This window comes from Callorhinus ursinus, unplaced genomic scaffold, assembly GCF_003265705.2.
Source record: "Callorhinus ursinus isolate GAN/ISIS: 27379988/994484 unplaced genomic scaffold, GSC_fseal_2.0 scaffold1, whole genome shotgun sequence".
NCBI classification, from domain to species: domain Eukaryota; kingdom Metazoa; phylum Chordata; class Mammalia; order Carnivora; family Otariidae; genus Callorhinus; species Callorhinus ursinus.
In genome coordinates, this window is record NW_027397063.1 from 39,298,139 (window position 1) to 39,316,179 (window position 18,041).

General features: G+C 39.6%; 1 protein-coding gene across 6 annotated transcripts in view; it reads left to right on the forward strand.

The window, feature by feature from the left end:
• Positions 1-18,041, forward strand: part of TMEM45A (transmembrane protein 45A) — a 66,407-nt gene that overhangs the window by 41,507 nt on the left and 6,859 nt on the right. For 3 of the 6 annotated variants that reach the window (XM_073892659.1, XM_073892661.1, XM_073892660.1), the window contains exons 2-5: positions 6,017-6,083; positions 10,356-10,547; positions 11,808-12,020; positions 13,831-14,015. In XM_073892659.1, the coding sequence (XP_073748760.1) occupies positions 10,358-10,547; positions 11,808-12,020; positions 13,831-14,015 (588 nt within the window). In that variant the 5' untranslated portion in view covers positions 6,017-6,083; positions 10,356-10,357. The remainder of the gene's footprint in view (positions 1-6,016; positions 6,084-10,355; positions 10,548-11,807; positions 12,021-13,830; positions 14,016-18,041) is intronic. The other 3 variants (XM_025868621.2, XM_025868615.2, XM_073892662.1) reach the window with 1 other exon arrangement.

An 18,041-nucleotide genomic window follows, 5' to 3' on the forward strand; every position in this document is an offset into this window, starting at 1 on the left:
GAGAGAGAGAAAGAGAGAGAGACATAAGCATAAGGGGCAGAGGCAGAAGGACAGAGAGTCTCAAGCAGACTCCGTGCTGACCGCAGAGCCCAACACGGGGCTGGATCTCATGACCCTGGCATCAAGACCTGAGCTGAGATCAAGAGTTCAGTGCTTCACTGACTAAACCACCCAGGCACCCCTGAAAGGCACTTTTAAAAGAAGGAAAAGGCAAGTCACAGACTGGGAGAAAATATTTGCAAACCATACATCTGGCATCTGGTGTAGAACTAATACCTGAAGTATATAAAGAACGCTTAAAAGTCAACAATGAATAAATGAACAATGCAATTACAAAGTGAGCAAAAGATCTGACTGGATTACTCATCAAATAAGATATCCAGATAGCACATTATCATATGAAAATCTCCTCAATATCATATATCATTAGGGAACTGCAAATTAAAACAGCAATAACACTACACACCTATTAGAATGGTCAGAATCCAGAACACTGACAATAGCAAATGCTAGAGACAATATGGAAAAAAAAGAACTCTGTCATTCGTTGCTGGTGTCTCTCTCACTGTGTCTCTCTCTGTCAAATAAATAAATAAAAATCTTTAAAAAAATAATTAAAAAAGAATAATTGTGTACTTGATATTGCATTTAGAAGACAATTTGACAGGGGTGCCTGGGTGACTCAGTCGGTTAAGCATCTGACTCTTGATTTTGGGTCAGGTAAAAAAAAAAGACAATTTGGCAGTTTCTTACAAAGCTAAACATAGTCTTACCATATAATCCAGGATTATGGTCCTAGATATTTACTCAAATGAATTGTGACTACTCAGTGTTTATCAGTTATCTTTATTACAAATACCTTCTATGTCTGCCATGTGTAGTTTAATTTTATTTATGATACATTGTGGTAGAGGCACTATAGACCCAGGGCTGAATATCGACCCCAGCTCCATTACTTATCATCTCCATGACCTTGGACATTTTAGTTCATCTCTAACTTTGTCTCAGTTTCTTCCTCTGTAAAATTTAGAGGTGAATTTTACTGCATTTAATTATACTTCAATAAAACTCATTGAAAAGCAGGGCGCCTGGGTGGCTCATTTGGTTAAGTGACTGCCTTTGGCTCAGGTCATGATCCTGGAGTCCCAGGATCAAGTCCCACGTCAGGCTTCCTGCTTGGCAGGGAGTCTGCTTCTCCCTCTGACCCTCTTCCCTCTCGTGCTTTTTATCTCTCATTCTCTCTCTCTCAAATAAATAAATGAAAAATCTTAAAAATAAAAAACTCATTGAAAAGCAGACACAGAGACTCCTTCTGCCCTTTCTTTCTCCTGCAGCCTGGAACATGATTGTGATGGCTGGAACTTTGGCAGCTATCTTAGATTATTAAGATAAAGCCCATGTTGAAGGGGAGGAGCAGGGAAACTGAAAGAGGCCTTTACACATGATAGAATTTCATTTCCGTATCACATAAAACAGTTATGAAAATGGAGTATTCAGGGATGGGACAGTAGATCCACAAAGTTGTCAGCAAAAAATATTTAAATCTATTTTGTGTAACAACAGAAAAATCTTAAAACTTCTGGATGTCAAAATAATAGCTAACATTTATTGATTGTTTTTTGTTTACCAGTTTCCATTCATGTACTTTGCATTATACTTATTTAATCTTCACAAAGACCTCTGAAATAGATACTTTTATCACTCTGATTTTACAGATGAAGAAATTTATTTAGGGATGTATCAGTTTGTTCATGCATTCACTAGTTGATGGGCATTTGGGCTGTTTCTGGGTTTTTGGTTATTATGAATAAAGCTACTATAAGCATCCATGTACAAATCTTTGTGTGGACATAATTTTAACTTCTCTTGGGTAAATACCTAGGAGTGGAGTTGTTGAGTCAAATAATAACTGCATGTTTAACTTTATAAAAAGTGACAAACTTCTTTTGAATGGGGCTGTACAATTTTGTGTTCCCACTTAGAGTGCATAAGAGGTCCAGTTGGTCCACATCCTTGCCAATATCATCAGTATTGTCAGTCTTTTTAAATTTAGCCATTCTGGTGGATGAGTATTGGTATTTGTTATCTTAATTAACATTTTCCAATTGACTAGTGATATCGAGCATCTTTTCTTATGCTTTTTTGCAATTCACATATAAAAGCTTTAGTTTTTTTAAAAAAATATTTTATTTATTTATTTGTCAGGGAGAGAGGGAGAGAGAGAGAGCACAAGCAGGGGGAGCGGCAAGCAGAAGGAGAAGCAGGCCCCCCCCCTACTGAGCAAGGAGCCCGATGTGGGACTCAATTCTAGGACCCTGCGATCATGACCTGAGCCAAGGCAGACACTTAACCGACTGAACCACCCAGGCATCCCTAAAAGCTTTACTTTTTGAAGAGGTCAAATTTATCAGTTCTGTCCTTCATTACTTTACTTTTTTTGTATTTTGTTTAAAAAATCCTTTCCTATCCCAAGGTCATAGGGATATTTTCAAATATTTCCTACTAAAAATTTTATTTTCACAATTAGGTCTTCAATCCACCTGGAATTTATTATTTATTTATTTATTTATTTTTTTAAAGATTTTATTTATTTGAGAGAGAGAGGAGAGACAGTGAGAGAGTACGAGTGGGAAGGAGAGGGAAAAGCAGGTTCCCTGCAGAGCAAAGAGCCCAATACGGGGCTCGATCTCAGGACCCTGGGATCATGACCTGAGCCGAAGGCAGATGCTTAGTGACTGAGCCACCCAGGTGCCCCTGGAATTTATTTTTTAATCTGGTGTGAGGTAGGGATCTAGTTTGATTTTTATTCATTACTAGAGACTCAACTGTAAAAACACTATTAATTTTTTTTACTGATTGGTAATTTGTATTGTTCCTTTTGCCATTTACCAACTTCCCATATATGTAGGTGTTCCAGGTGCATTTTCTGTTGTGTTCTACTCCTATGGTATAAATGGCTTCAATATCTCCTATAAGTTTCTGCCACAAAGAGTTTATTCATGCTGTTTCTTATGTCTAGAGTGCTCTTCCCTGTCAGCTCCCCCTTTCTTTCCTTTTTCTTTTTATTAACATATAATGTATTATTTGTTTCAAGGGTACAGGTCTGTGATTCATCAGTCTTAGACAATTTGCAGTACTCACCATAGCACATAACCTCCCCAATTCAGCTCCCCTTTCAAAATCCTAATCATTCTTCAAAGTCCAGCTCAAATGGTCCTTATAGTCTTACAGGATCCTGCCGTATGCCTTTCTTACTCCTCTAAATCAAATGAAGGGACTCAGCATACCTTTAGTAGTTTATTCCTTTACCACAAATCTTGGCTCATCTCCTTGGTATCATAGTCACATGTTTTTGCCTTCTTTGTTCTGCCAATCTGTAAACGTGTATGTGTTGCTGTTGTAGACAGAATAATGTCCTCATCCCATCACTTTGATTCCTGGAACATGTGAATAAATTACTTTACATGGCAAAAAAGAATTTTGCAGAGGTGATAAAATTAATGACCCTGAAATGAAGAGATATTCGGGCAGGCTCAGTATAATCATCTGGGTCTTTAAAATTGGAGAACATTTGCCAGCTGAGCTGTAGCAGCAATGAAAAATAGGTATATTTGCTCACCATGGAGTTCCCAATAACCTGAAGCAGATTGTTAGATGTGTATGTAGTACTCAGAAATTGTTCATTGACTTGAATTGTGAAGCAGCATGAAGCTGGGAACCATAGAATGATTTCTTTAGGTTCTTACCACATCACTGATACTTATCTCTAGCATCTTCATTTTGTCAAGTGAAGTCATTGTAGATTACTCAGACCAGCTTTCTTTTGGTTGGCATCCCTTTGCAGTCTGACTCTGACTATAACAGTGATAAATAAATATTCAGGTTACATGCAGAGCTTCACTTCCTTTACATGCACAGACAACTCAATGGTAGAAAGTCCTAGAAGAAGGAACTCTTTCCTTAAGGTGTTTAACCTAGTCAAAGAACTTGATGAGTACTGTTGGGTTCATCTGCAAACCTCTTCTGGTCTTTGCCTTTTTCTAGGGGAATAGTCTGAGATTTGGAATCATATATAAGGACCTTGAAACCCTGGCTCTGGTCTTAACTAACTCTTTGACTTAAAGTAGGTCAGTAAATCTCTTGGAGTCTCAGTTTCCTCATACCTGTGGTGGAAGTAATAATACTTCCTTGAGTTGTCTCAAAAATAGAATAAACAGATGCATGAGAAGTTATTAGCATGAAGTGGATGTTCCACTACTAACAGAAACAGTCCAGGCCTCTATTTACTTTGAGGAGTTCATTACAGCAGGTGATTTAACATGACATTTGTTCTTATTTTCTGTTTGTTGGTTTTATGTTTTTAACACATATGTCTTTGGATTGGCTCATCCTGTGTCTTTTTTTTTTTTAAATGTAGAGTTCTATTTGTCATTCTGGATGTTTGGTTAAGAATAGCCCATGTGGGGCACCTGGGTGGCTCAGTTGGTTAAGCGACTGCCTTCGGCTCAGGTCATGATCCTGGAGTCCCGGGATCGAGTCCCACATCGGGCTCCCTGCTCAGCAGGGAGTCTGCTTCTCCCTCTGACCCTCTTCCTCTCGTGCTCTCTATCTCTCATTCTCTCTTTCAAATAAATAAATAAAATCTTTAAAAAAAAAAAGAATAGCCCATGTGACATGGGTGGTTTCAGTATTTAAAGATTGATAGGGGTATGGGTGTAAGAGACTGGGGTATAAAAGAGATCAAAATAAAATAAAATATCTTAATAATGTATGATAAAATAAAACAAAACAGAATGGCAGGGCTCTAGTATTGTTGTTGTCTCTTCTGGAGCCGGATTATCATTCTGGCCTCAGGAGCAGTTGTTGAGCCACCCACCTCTGCCCAATATGAAGCCTGATGTGAACAAGCCCATCAGAGTTTATGACACTGATAAGAGACAAATGGCCTCTGGGGTATGGTGATAGGGAAGTCACATTTAAATCTCAGTGTCTTGGTGTCATTCTGCTTGTCTCCACATAGCCTAAGTCTTTGGTTCTCAAAATTTAAGAATATAAAAAAATAACTGATGAGCACTTATTAAAAGTGCAGATTCATGGGTCTCCCCGCTGATGATTGATTCAGTAGATCTGAAGTGGGTCCCAAGAATCTGCATTGAATTAACCACGTCCGCTGTTTCTGATACTGGTTGTCAGCCAGGTCAGTGTTTCAGGGGGATGGGGTTCCAGAAAGAAACCCATCATTCATTGGCGATTTATTGAGTGCTAATTAGGTGCAAAGCATGATAGAGGATATGGCCCTTGCTCACCATGGGTTTATCATTGAAAGGGGAAGTAAGACTTGTATACAGACAGGATAACAGCTGCTAGCTCTTCAGGTTAGAGTCAAACTGCTGCTGCTTCTTCCCATTTCACTCTGTGTAAACCTCATGTTGGTTTAGAATGCACTTGTCTCTCTACTAGTTTGTGTATTCCTTGAGGGCAGGTGAGCTTCACTGATGAACTGCAGCAATTTTGTTTCATCATCTTTTCTTATTCTTATAACTTTGGTTTTGGCTATGACTCCAACCCTAGCCCCTGTGACAATCTCTCCTGAGGCACTGCATAGTAGGAAATGGTTTGTCTTCATAGGACTTATTGGACCTGCTCTGTTATGTTACTGCAGCCATACCATTTTGCTTGTCTTCTGTCCATCTTGATGACCTGGAAGAGATAGCAAAGATCACACATGCTCTACTGGGCTTTGGTTCTCACAGCAGGGAACACAAGTCTGAGGCTAGTGGTCATGTGGGTGGGTGGCAAGGTGAGTCTTCTTGGGAGCTATGGCACAATGTTTGGACATGAAGTAGGGTTTCAAAAGGGTGTGGCCCCAAGATTTACATTTATGAAGGCATTGTGACATATTCTGAAAGTTTATCTGCTGCCTTCATGCTGGAAAAACATAAGCACATTGGTTTAGTCTCTAAGAAGGAGAGTAATTAGATTTAGACCAGTCAGTATCTGCTTTTCCTTCTTGAAGCTGGAACCATTATAAGTTCTTGGGAGAAGAGAACTGAGTTGGACTTGACATTGAGGACAGTGTGAAGGTAAGGATAATTTAACTAAGAAAACTTTTTTGAAATAGTTGAAATTTGGGAGATAACGTACTGGTATGGAATGATGGAGAACTTTAAAGCTACAAATGCTTGTATATATTTTGCTTTGAGTGTTCAAGCAAATGGTAAAGTGAAGTTCAAGAAATAGTTAAAATTTGTTTAGTGTATGGGGATTTATAAATGTGCCTTGAAAGGAGTCACTAAGATTTAGGAATACTTTATTTTGGTGGTGGCTCAAGATGAAATTTTAATTTAAGTTTCCCCCATGGCATTCATTTTATACTGAAGTTAGTATTTGGTTGAGATTCCACCAAGAAAACTGTAGGATCTCTTTCTGTGAGCTAGTTTGAGTTCTCTCCTCTTTTTGTGTGCGGGTCTGGTCTGTGGTTTATGTGGCTTTTAACACTGGGAATTAACACTTGACACCTAAGTTAGATCTTGGGATTTGTCCAATATTATCTCTAAGTATTAGAGTGCAAAAATATTTCCCTTTAGGGTGGTGGGTGAGTGTGTAAATTTGGAGGACAGTGAGGAAAAAAAGAGGCCAACAAGGGTATCAGGAGTCATTGCTTGTCATTAGCCCAGAGGATGTTTGGTGCCATTAGGAGTAGAGGGTTTATTTATTTATTTTGTTTGGACTGGGGAGGAGTATGAATTTTTAGGATAAATTGCAGCTGGAAGCTGGTGACTGAATCTTGCAGCCCACCATTTCAGGCTTGAATGAACTACTTTCCCCATGAGATTATTTTAAGTGGCAAGATCAGGCAAGGAAGATATTGAAGAAGGACTTTTTTGTTTCCTATTCTGGTGATTTTTCTGAAGTTTCTGCTGGTTGTCTGACAAGTATGATTTGCTTTGTGGGTGAGAAAAGCCCTGTATTCTTCTTCCAAGGGGAATGTGTCTGCTCTTTGGATTTGGATTGAATCAAACTCTGGACTACTTGACTTTTAAGAGCAGTAAATTGCAACCTCAGGTAATAGTAAAGCAGGGAACAAAAGATAGATTTATGGATAAGGGTGTTCTAGGAGATCACAGTGAAGTGACATTTGAAGATCTGAGCAGTTTTTTCTTCCACAATGGAAGTGAAAAAAAAATAAATACCATTTTCATTGCCAGGAGCAACTGGGTCTTTTGGGTCGCTTAGCCAGGCAAATATAGCAAGCCTGCTTTAACTTCGTTTTGTTTGAGTTTTTTAAACAGAGAACAATTGAGCCATCACGTTGTTTCAGATTAAAAGGCTTGAGGCAGAAGTTCTGTAACTGAGGTAGGAGAAATGCCTCATTTCTTTCCCTACTCCGATCTCCTCATATTCCTCTTCAAAAACTTTCATCTACTCCCCATTGCCTCCGTATCATGTCCCAGTGGCTATGCTGAGGTATATTGGTTCACTCAGCTTTTGGGGCAGCAGGAACCTATTATAATGTTGGTCATGGAGGTGGATCAGGAAGATTATTTGGCCAGAGCCGCACATTTCGGAAGGGTCCCAAATTTAAATTTTCATGTTAGCTCCAACATAGGCAGTATGTTTTGATCTCTGCTGAAGGTATTTATTAGGTAAACCTAAACATTGAAAAGCAACCATGGTTTCTGTAACTCCATTTTGGCATTTTCTTCCTTTCTTAATTTATCAGGGCATAAAAAAATGGAGGATAGCCCAGGCTCCTAACCTCTGAGGCCCCAGTTGACCACTACATAGGCTCTCAATAGTGATGGACATAGAGGCTAATGAAGAGGTCAGACCTTCAATAACTAATCACACAAAGAATTCATTAAAATAAGAACTGGGTACCTTGAGAAGGTATAAGGGGGCCTTCTCTTTGGGCCATCAGGGAGGATTTCCCTAGGCAGATGAAATTGAAAGTGCAAGGGGAGTCAGCCAGATTTGGGGCAGTAAGTGTTGATATAAGGTCTTAATAATCAATTAGTTTTCAGAGATGAGGTGGCCTCTACAATGATTTTCGTATTTTGAGTTCGGGCAAGTAAGTGAATGGTGGTGGTGGTAACAAAATCAATGACTATGGGAAAATGATTTTCTGGTAGTGGGTGGGTAGATAACATGATTAGTTCAATTTGTGGGTATGTTGAGTATGAGTGAGCGTTGAGACATCAGAGTAGAGATGTTTTATAACTATATGATCTTTTAAGAAGGGCTTAGTTACTCTTGTTAATTTAGAACTTCATAGTGTATAAGATGCTATCCAGGTTCAATGGGGGGGGGTAGAAAGAATAGATTTATGGCCCCTGCTTTCAAGAAGTTTATTCTTTAAATGCAGTCAAGGAATTAAATAACTACAGAAGATTCCAGTAACCCTCTAAGACAATAGCAGGAGAAATGTTACACGCAGTACATGAATGATTGCCAAGGGAAGTATATAGATGCTTGTTGCTTTTCAGCAGTAATTGTCCAAGTAGAATTTCTCATTTGATTTTACTTTTGTTCTACTTTGGTAGTTTGAGGTGGGTTGAGGATAACATGAGCTTGCTTAAAACTACTGTGGGTTATTTGCTTTGGACAAAATGCGTTTTGATTTTAGGAGGTAGGTATTTTTCTTTGTCTCATTTTACAGAAGAGGAGAACAGAGGCACTGAGAAGTGAAATAATTTGCCCAAGTCACATAGCTAGTAAATAGTAGAGTTGGGATTCACATCTAGTCCACCTGAATCCAAAGCCCCTTCTCAGGTTTGAAAAATGCTGTTCTTTTCACTAAATATATCCCCTATCACTTAAGTTATTTGAAAACTTTATTTTAAGTGACTGCAAAAAATTTTCAATCATTCTTCTGATTTAAACAATGTATCTTTTTAATTTGGTGCTTGTATTTCCAGTTATAACTTTAGGATAGTTCCTGGAAATGGGTTTCTTGTACCAAGGAATATAAAACCGTTAAGGCTTCTTAAAACATATAAAATTCTTCTCCAGAAATGTACAAATAATTTACAGTCTGGATGTATTTTTCAATCCCACATAAAAGCATTTTCCAATACTATGTGACTTCTTAAGCCAAGACAAACAGAAGAACTCAGTAACACTGTTACAGATGGTGGTTAGGATGATGAATCACAGAATGAGCAGAAAAGAACTTCAGGTGTGACCTAGGCCACCTCCTTCTTTTATTAAGAACTAAGGCTCAGAGAGGTTAAGGGGCATGTCCCAAATCACAGCACTAATTAGGGTCAGAGTTAGGACAAGAATGGTCACTTAGCACTATGTGATATACAATTGACCCTTGAACAACATGGGAGTTAGGGGCGCCAACCCCCTGCACAGTCGAAAACCCATGTATTATCCTTGACTCCCCCCAAACTAAACAACCAGTAACCTACTGTTGACTGGAAGCCTTACTGATACTATAAACAGTCACTTAACACATATTTTGTATGCTACATATATTATATATAGTATTATTATGACAAAGTAAGCTAGAGGAAAGAATATGTTATAAAGAAAATTGTAAGGAAGAGAAAATACATTTCCAGTACGTACTGCAAAAAAATCTGCATTTAAGTGGACCCAAGCAGTTCAACCCTGTGTTGTTCAAGAGTCAACTATATTTAGTCAGATTCTATTTGAAGGTTTGGATGATTCAGGGATGTGCCAAAATGTCCACCTGGGGACTCGACTGAAAATTTAAGAGACTCTTACTGTTTGAGTTAAATTCACAGTTCCCCCTTGAAATTTCACCATTGTGAAGGATGTGGAAGTCACCCAAAATGGTCTCCCCTGAACTGAAATGCCCAGTACCCACTCAAGGAGATAAAGTCCTCTGCTGGGCCAGGGGAAACCTGAAATCTCCTTTATCAGTGCTCCTACATCTGGCCTACTGTGAGATTCATAAAGAGGATTCTGCAATTCTCTTTTCATTATTCTGTTGATGGTACAGGACATTTGAACAAAGGGCTGCTCACATAAATCAAGACTGATTTTCTATAGCACTGACCAAAAATGGAAGCTATTTGTTTTTATTATTTATTATTTTATATTGTGTCCCAACTGAAAATGGGTATGTTGTAAAAATTAGGGTAGAGATTGTGTGTAAAACATTTGACATAGTGCCTAGCACAAGCTAAGTTTTCAATGAATATGAATTTTTTTCTTGTTGGTGTTGTTGTTATTGCAGTGATTGACAGTAACATCGACTCCTCTTAAATCAATAGTATATCCATAATCATCAGAAAATATCATATTTTATGAGAATGAGTGATATTTTGGCTAAGTTCGGGAAACAAAATGTCTTCATCTTCTGTATGTTCTAATCTTGGTAGACATGGGGAGTTTCAAAGGTCATGCCCTCCCCGGAACCTTCTTCATTATGATGGGTATTTGGTGGACCACCAGGTGCATTCTGAAGTATGCCTGCAAAAAGCACAAACGGACTTCCTACCTTGGCTCTAAAGTATTATTCCATCGAATAGAAATTTTTGAGGGAATCATGATAATCAGCATGGCTATCACTGGTGAGTGGACCATTTCTGTGTTCTGTTTTCTCCTTTTGGGTATTTCTACATGCAAAGAGAAAATTAAATATCAAATCAACAAATCACTAAAGTGAATTTTTAGTAAAAAATATCTCTGAACACATATTCTAACTATAATTTTTATCTGATATAATTTGTTAGAAGGTGACACTTCATGTTTATACAAAGGCCTATTCCTTAATGAGTCAGTGATGGATATTAACTTGCCTGCCCACTCAAGGTGAATTTCCTTTATCGAATTAGTTGGAACCTTGAAATAATTTTATGTCATTTATTCTGATGCCTGAACGAGGAAACTCTATCAGAAGCCATTTCTCAAAATGATGCCAAAATAATCAAGTTATTGTGGGAAAGCCTCAGTCATAAGTTGTTGCTGATGGACTGTACAGAGGGGTCAGGCTGCAGAAGACCTTGCTTTATGCATTCATCCTTTTTGCGTGATTCCTAAATTGAAAAGGAAAGTTAGGCCAGATGACTTCTAAGGCCTTTTCATTGACTATAAGATTCTGTGAAAATTTTCTGTGGTTTTAGAATTCCACTGTAGCCTCTCCTTTGTGAAAGGCAGAACTTTTTCATTTCCCTTTGGATTTCCTCCTGCTTTATTCATGGCAATTGATCTTTGCTGTGGACATGAAATTACAGAGCAACCATTTCCAAAGAGAGGGATTGCCTTGCCAAATTCCATAGATTGACACATAAAGCAGCATTTTAAAGAAAGTTTTACTGTTTCTGTAATTGACTAGACCAGGTGCTATAATCTGTGTTTTCTGTAAACTTGACTTGGGGAAAAGCTGAACTCTAGTATTTTGATTCTGAATCAAGCACAACTCGCTACTTCTTGGCAGCCACCCAGAGATGCAGGATGTGTCAGAAGCAAGTAATCAGCCTCTGTAGGATTTATCTAGTCATTAGATGAAAATGGGAACTAAGGCCATCAGTGGAACTGATCAGGGAACTATGAAGAACTGAAATGATCAGCTTCAATGATCTGAAATAACTAGATGTTTGACTAAATTGGTTTATCTTTGACTAAAAGTTTGATCACCCAAACCAGTATTTGAACTTCTAAAACCAGCCTAAAGCCCCAGTACTTAGCTGTTAGGGAACAGCCCAGAGAGAAAAATCAGCATCGTAGAAGGACATTAGATTAGACTAAGGCCTGGGTTAATCCTGCGTCTTCCTGCTTTCTTCACGAAGTTGTGGGGAGGGTTACTAAAACTGTGATATATTCCTTTGCAGGCATGCTTGGGGAGCAGTTTATCACTGGAGGGCCCCACTTGGCCTTATATAACTATAAAGAGGGCCAGTGGGTCGAACTCCTGAGCTGGCACCATTTCACCATGTATTTCTTCTTTGGGCTGCTGGGTGTGACAAACATCTTAGGCTTTTTCATCAATTCACTTCCCGCCTCCTTAACCAAGTTAATGTTGTCAAATGCCTTATTTGTGGAGGGTAAGTATAAGTGAGTATGTTCCTGTACCTTTCACTATCCTTGGACACTTGTCTAGCCCTGTACAATAATATTCCTTTAGTGTCCTGGTGCTGTCTTGATCAATTGGGCCATCTGTTTGGGCCATGGGGAGATAATCAGATGTATTAGGACGCCAAGGATTTTCCCTCCCTACTGACTCGTCCAGTAAACTGGGACAAGCAGCATCCTTTGATGTGCTTTATTCACATTTCACATCATTCTTAAATAGCCACCTACCCTGGTTATTTATCTCTGGGTTATCCTGGAGAGAATTATGATTTCCATTTTTAACAAGTGAAACTGAGCTCAGGGTAGTGAAGCATGAGTATCCTGAAACAAGGAGACCACTCACAGCAAACTACTAACCTGCTAACTAGCTTTTTTCATATTGATATAGTGCAACTCCATCATTACGTGAGAAGTAGGGTCAAAAAATCAGTCACTAAAAAGAGGAGATCCTATTTTTGAGAGGTTAATGAAAAACACTTCTTTCCCCCCAAAGATTTTATTTATTTATTTGACAGAGAGAGACACAGCGAGAGAGGGAACATAAGCAGGGGGAGTGGGAGAGGGAGAAGCCAGCTTCCCGCGGAGCAGGGAGCTCGATGTGGGGCTCGATCCCAGGACCCTGGGATCATGACCTGAGCCGAAGGCAGACGCTTAATGACTGAGCCACCCAGGTGCCCCAATGAAAAACACTTTTTGTTCAGCTGATGTCCCTGTTACTATGTAGGGAAAACAGGTGTTTAGTAATTTGTTTTCATTTATTGTATTTGTAAGGACTAGATTGATGATAGAACTAAAAAAGCCCCAAAGGATCAGGAGGCAGTCATTTCCTAACTGTCCACCTTCCTTCCCCCATCTGAAGATAAGGACTTTCGCCAACCCCATTCTGAGAACAAAGGCTAGCTAAAAGATGGGCATCAACAACCAAGAGCAAGATTCTCAGTATCTCAGGGTGTTAACCATATTTTGAGTGAACATCTTTTCCTCTTCATCTACATGAAAAGGTTGAAGATAAAGCTGGAATCTGCTCATGGGATTAAATAAATAGGTAGTTACTATTTCTTGGGAGCTTCCAGAGCATCTTGTCATAGCCATCAAAGTCTGCTGTTATGATTTGTATATATATATTTCCTTACTCCAATGGACCGAATTCCTTAAAGCAAGGATTTGTCTCATTCATCTGTGTATTCATCCTAAGTCTTCCTCCCCTGCCCCCATCACACTTACTATTCATCCTCCTTCATAGAAGATGTTTGAAATATCATTAATTGAAAATGTCATGATATGTTAGACAAGAAAATAAAGGTTGGGAAAGGGAAAAGGAGAGATAGATCTCTATTCTTAAGAGGTAGTGATGATGGGACGCCTGGGTGGCTCAGTTGGTGAAGCGTCTGCTTTCGGCTCAGGTCATGATCCCAGGGTGCTGGGATGGAGTTCTGCATCAGGCTCCTTGCTCAGCAGGGAGCCTGCTTCTCCCTCTGCTTGTGCTCACAGTCTCTCTCTCTCTGACAAATAAATAAAATCTAAAAAATAAAAGAGGTAGTGATGACTCCAAAAATGCTAGAAGTTTCCATTATTGTGGGAAGCAGAGAGCACTTGATATTTTGGACAAATTGGTGTGTGTGCATGCGTGCGTGTGTGTGTGTGTGTGTGTGTGTGTGTGTATAAAATTATGTGGGGTGGGGAAGAGGGAAAGAGAGGGAGGGGGAGAGAGGGAGGGAGAGAAATGGTGGATGTCCCTTGGTTTCACTGAAAAAGAGAAACTATTTTTTCCCTCTCTATCAGCTTTTATCATGTATAATCACACTCATGGCCGGGAAATGCTGGACATCTTTGTGCACCAGCTGCTGGTCTTGGCCATCTTTGTGACAGGCCTGATTGCCTTCTTGGAGCTCTTCATACGGACCAATATCACTGTGGAACTTCTTCGGACAAGCTTTATCCTGCTTCAGGGGAGCTGGTTTTGGCAGGTGAGTCGAGGCCTCCTGTGAAGGGATCTGGTGTCTCCATCTGTATCCATCTCTCTTTGGTGGGGTATTTTGATCCAGAATTGGACACTTCCTTCTGATGGGCTGCCTGTAGAGAGAATGTGGGTCTTTCAGAGGTGATGTTGCTTTGAGTAGCCCAGAGGCCCTGGGGGGAGTACTGACAGAGCATCCGGGAAGGAAGTGGGGTGTGTTCATCTTCCTCACACACCTGAATATCCATAATGTAGGAATTCTGAGCCATTGTTTTTGCTAAAGCAGCTTACAACCTAATGAGTGATGAGCTTGAGAAATATATGAAAGGCAGGAAGGAGAGGAAATGATTAATTATTGAGAAACAACAATGTGCCAGCCACTCTACAGGTCTATTACATACATGTTGTTTCATTATGTCCCCACAGCGACTTGGAAGTTAGGTATTATCATCCCAAATTTACTGATAGGACTCAGCGAGACCCCGTGACTATCCCAGACTCACACAGTAATGCAACTAGAATCTAAATGTGGGTCTGTCTGACCACAAGTCCCAGGCTCTTTCCATTTTACTCTCTTGACTACCTAACTTTGGCATGTTGTCAAAAACATGTATTCCAATTAGTGAACTTAGATTTTATAGAGACTGGTAAATCATACTCTGATATGCACATATAGATGTAAGGAAAGTCTGAGATAAAAGGTGAATGTGGTTTAATAGGGGATGACTTCTTAGAGGAGATGTTTCATCACCAGAAAGCAGGAACTTGGGATGAGGTTATTGCAGAGATTTGCAAACTAATTAGTGTTCCATTAATAATTAATGATTAAGAATCTGAGGGAAGAAACATGGGCTGTCACAACTGAGAATAGGTTCACCTAATGTTGTCCCCTCTGGCAGAGAAATAATGTTTTTATATTTTACCAAAAGCTTTTCTAGGAAAGAGCTATGAGGTTAAAAATCTTTGGGCATTGGGGCGCCTGGGTGGCTCAGTCGTTAAGCGTCTGCCTTTGGCTCAGGTCATGATCCTGGGGTCCTGGGATCGAGCCCCGCATCTGGCTCCCTGCTCCGCGGGAAGCCTGCTTCCTCCCTCTCCCACACCCCCTGCTTGTGTTCCCTCTCTCGCTGTGTCTCTCTCTGTCAAATAAATAAATAAAATCTAAAAAAAAAAAATCTTTGGGCATAAATCTGTGACTATTTAAAAATCTTTTCCATCTATCAGTATGTCTAGACTAGTTTCTTTTTTTACCTGGTGGCTAGACTAAATAACGTTTGGAGGCTTAAAGAAAAATGAACATTTAATACCAATGCAAACACACACACTGGCAGGAAATGAAGGTTTAACTGTAGTACGTCTCTCCACCCTCAGATCCTCTGAAACAAAAATGTCTAGAGACGTAGGTGAATTTATTCCGCTTTTATTTTGGTGCTATGTGTGGTATATGAATGTTTATGGTCAAAACTCTGTCTTAAGTTGATAATATGACATTGTGATTTGCTTTTCATCATATTTTTTCTCTTTCTACTTGTCAATAGGTGGTTAATACTAGTGCATAAAGAATATGTAGACAGATTAGCACACCCAGACTCTTGGAACTATAAATAAGGAGATGCAAAATGAATGAGGCAAATGTTCAGATTGGCCTTTTTTTTATAACTCATATGTAAATGATGGGAAATGAGTGGGGGAAGGGACAGATGGAGAGGGAGAGAGAGAATCTCAAGCAGATTCCCCATTGAGCGCAGAGCCCCCACTGGGAGTGGTAGGGGGATGGAAGGCTCAGTCTTACAGCCCTGGGATCATGACCTGAGCCGAAATCAAGAGTCAGATGCTTAACCGACTGAGCCACCCAGTCACCCCTGTAGGAGAATATTTAAAGCTCACTTCCACACTTTGTCATTTCCAAGTTCCCTCCTATCATTGTCAGAGTTGAGGCAGTGACCATCAGGGGAGGAGGAAGACACTTCTGCTGTCTTTGCTTCCCATTACTTTGAACAGTAACTTCTGCTTCATCACCCTCCCCAACTAATTGCTCCCAGGACCCCTCCCATGACTTCCCAGATTGTTGAACCCAAAGTAAAGTGCAGCCTTATTTTGTCTTTATGAAAGACGAAAATTCATTCAAAGATGTCAAAAAGACCCAACTAAGCAGGAGTGGTCTGAGTCTGATATGGTAGATCAAATACTTGTTTAAGGCTGATAGTGTTGAGATAAGTGATTGGAGAATAAGACATAAAACACTAGGAAATTCAAACTCTAACCTATAGGAAATGAGCCCCTGGCTTGCTGTATATTAGAGAAGATAATTATTTACATTTTCAATGTGATATTAATGAAGCTTAAACTATTCAAAAACAGATGTTCAGGAGTGGCATAGAAGATACAGCAAGAAAAATTCTTTTTCAGACTTTTTGTTTGGTTGGAATTTTACATTAGGAAGCAAATTAGAATAACTAATGAGAGAGTAGTGGCTGATTCTATATATCAAGGAGGATTTAATGAGTTGTGGCATTTTTGTGGCCCTTGGTTTTCAGCTTTCCTAATTCACTTGCTTTTATACTGAAATGACTTGGAATGTTTCTATGACTTTCACAATAATCACATCAGTTAACGCTGTTCATAGGCTTCACAGTGGCCTTCAGTTAAGTCTTTAGCTTTCAGTGTCAGGCTTGAGGGTCTCAAGGAGATGAGTAGTGAGAGGTGCTCAAAGTTTCTCTTTTCTTGGTATAAAACAGTAAACATTTGGTTGGTAGAATTGGTAACGACCAATGAAGGTGACTTAAGAGATATTTTATTTTGGAAGCTCCAGAAAACGATTGTGACTATGGCATGGAGGGAGAAGTCCATGAGACTCTAGGTCAGGCAGACCTGGATCTGAAGTCTGGTTCTACCATATTAATCACATGAGTGTACACTATTTATTCTATGCTTTACCAGGAGAAGGTAAAGTTAAGTTGGGATTTGAAAGATGGTTAAGAGCCACCAAAGTGTCCAGACTTCAGGTTTAGGATAAGTGATATTCCTTGCTTATTTTGGTCTTAGCTCTTGTATTAGTATCCTAGGGCTCCAATAACAAAGTCCCACAAACTGGTTGACTTAAAACAACGGAAATTTATTCTTTCACTGTTTTGGAGGCCAGAAATCAAGAAATCAAGGTGTCAGCATATTGGTTCCTTCCTGGGGGCCCAAAGGGAGAATCTGTCCTATGCCACTCTCCTAGAGAGCTGCCAGCAATCCTTGACATTCCTTGGCTTATGGCAGCATAACCTCAACCTCTGCTTCCATAGGTACACCTGTGGGTTTCTGTGTATCTGTGTCTTCACCTGGCCTTCCATAATAAGGACACTAGTCATTGGATTTGGGCCAGGTCTAATCCACTATGACCTCATCTCAAGTTGATGACATCAGCAAAGACATTATTTCCAAATAAGGTCACATTCACAGGCACCAAGTGTTAGGACATCAACATATCCTTTTGGAGGTACACATTATAAGCCACAAAACTCAACAACTAAAAGACAAAAAATAACTATTTTTAAATGAACAACAGAGTTGAAGAGATATTCCTCCAAAGATGGTATACAAATGGTAAATAAACTCATGAAAAGATGAAGAACATTGCTACTTGTTAGAGAAATGCAAATCCAAACCACGGGAGATACCACTTCACACCCACTAGGATGGTAAAAATAATAAATAACAAGTGTTAGTAAGAATAAAGAGAAATTGAGGGCGCCTGGGTGGCTCAGTCGTTAAGCGTCTGCCTTCAGCTCAGGTCATGATCCCGGGCTCCTGGGATCGAGCCCTGCATCAGGCTCCCTGCTCGGCGGGAAGCCTGCTTCTCCCTCTCCCACTCCCCCTGCTTGTGTTCTCTCTCTCTCGCTGTGTCTCTCTCTGTCAAATAAATAAACAAAATCTTAAAAAAAAAAGGAATAAAAAGAAATTGGAATCCTTGTAAATTGCTGGTAGGAATATAAGATGGTGCAGTCACTGTGGAAAACAATTAGACAGTTTTTCAACAAGTTAAATGCAGCTT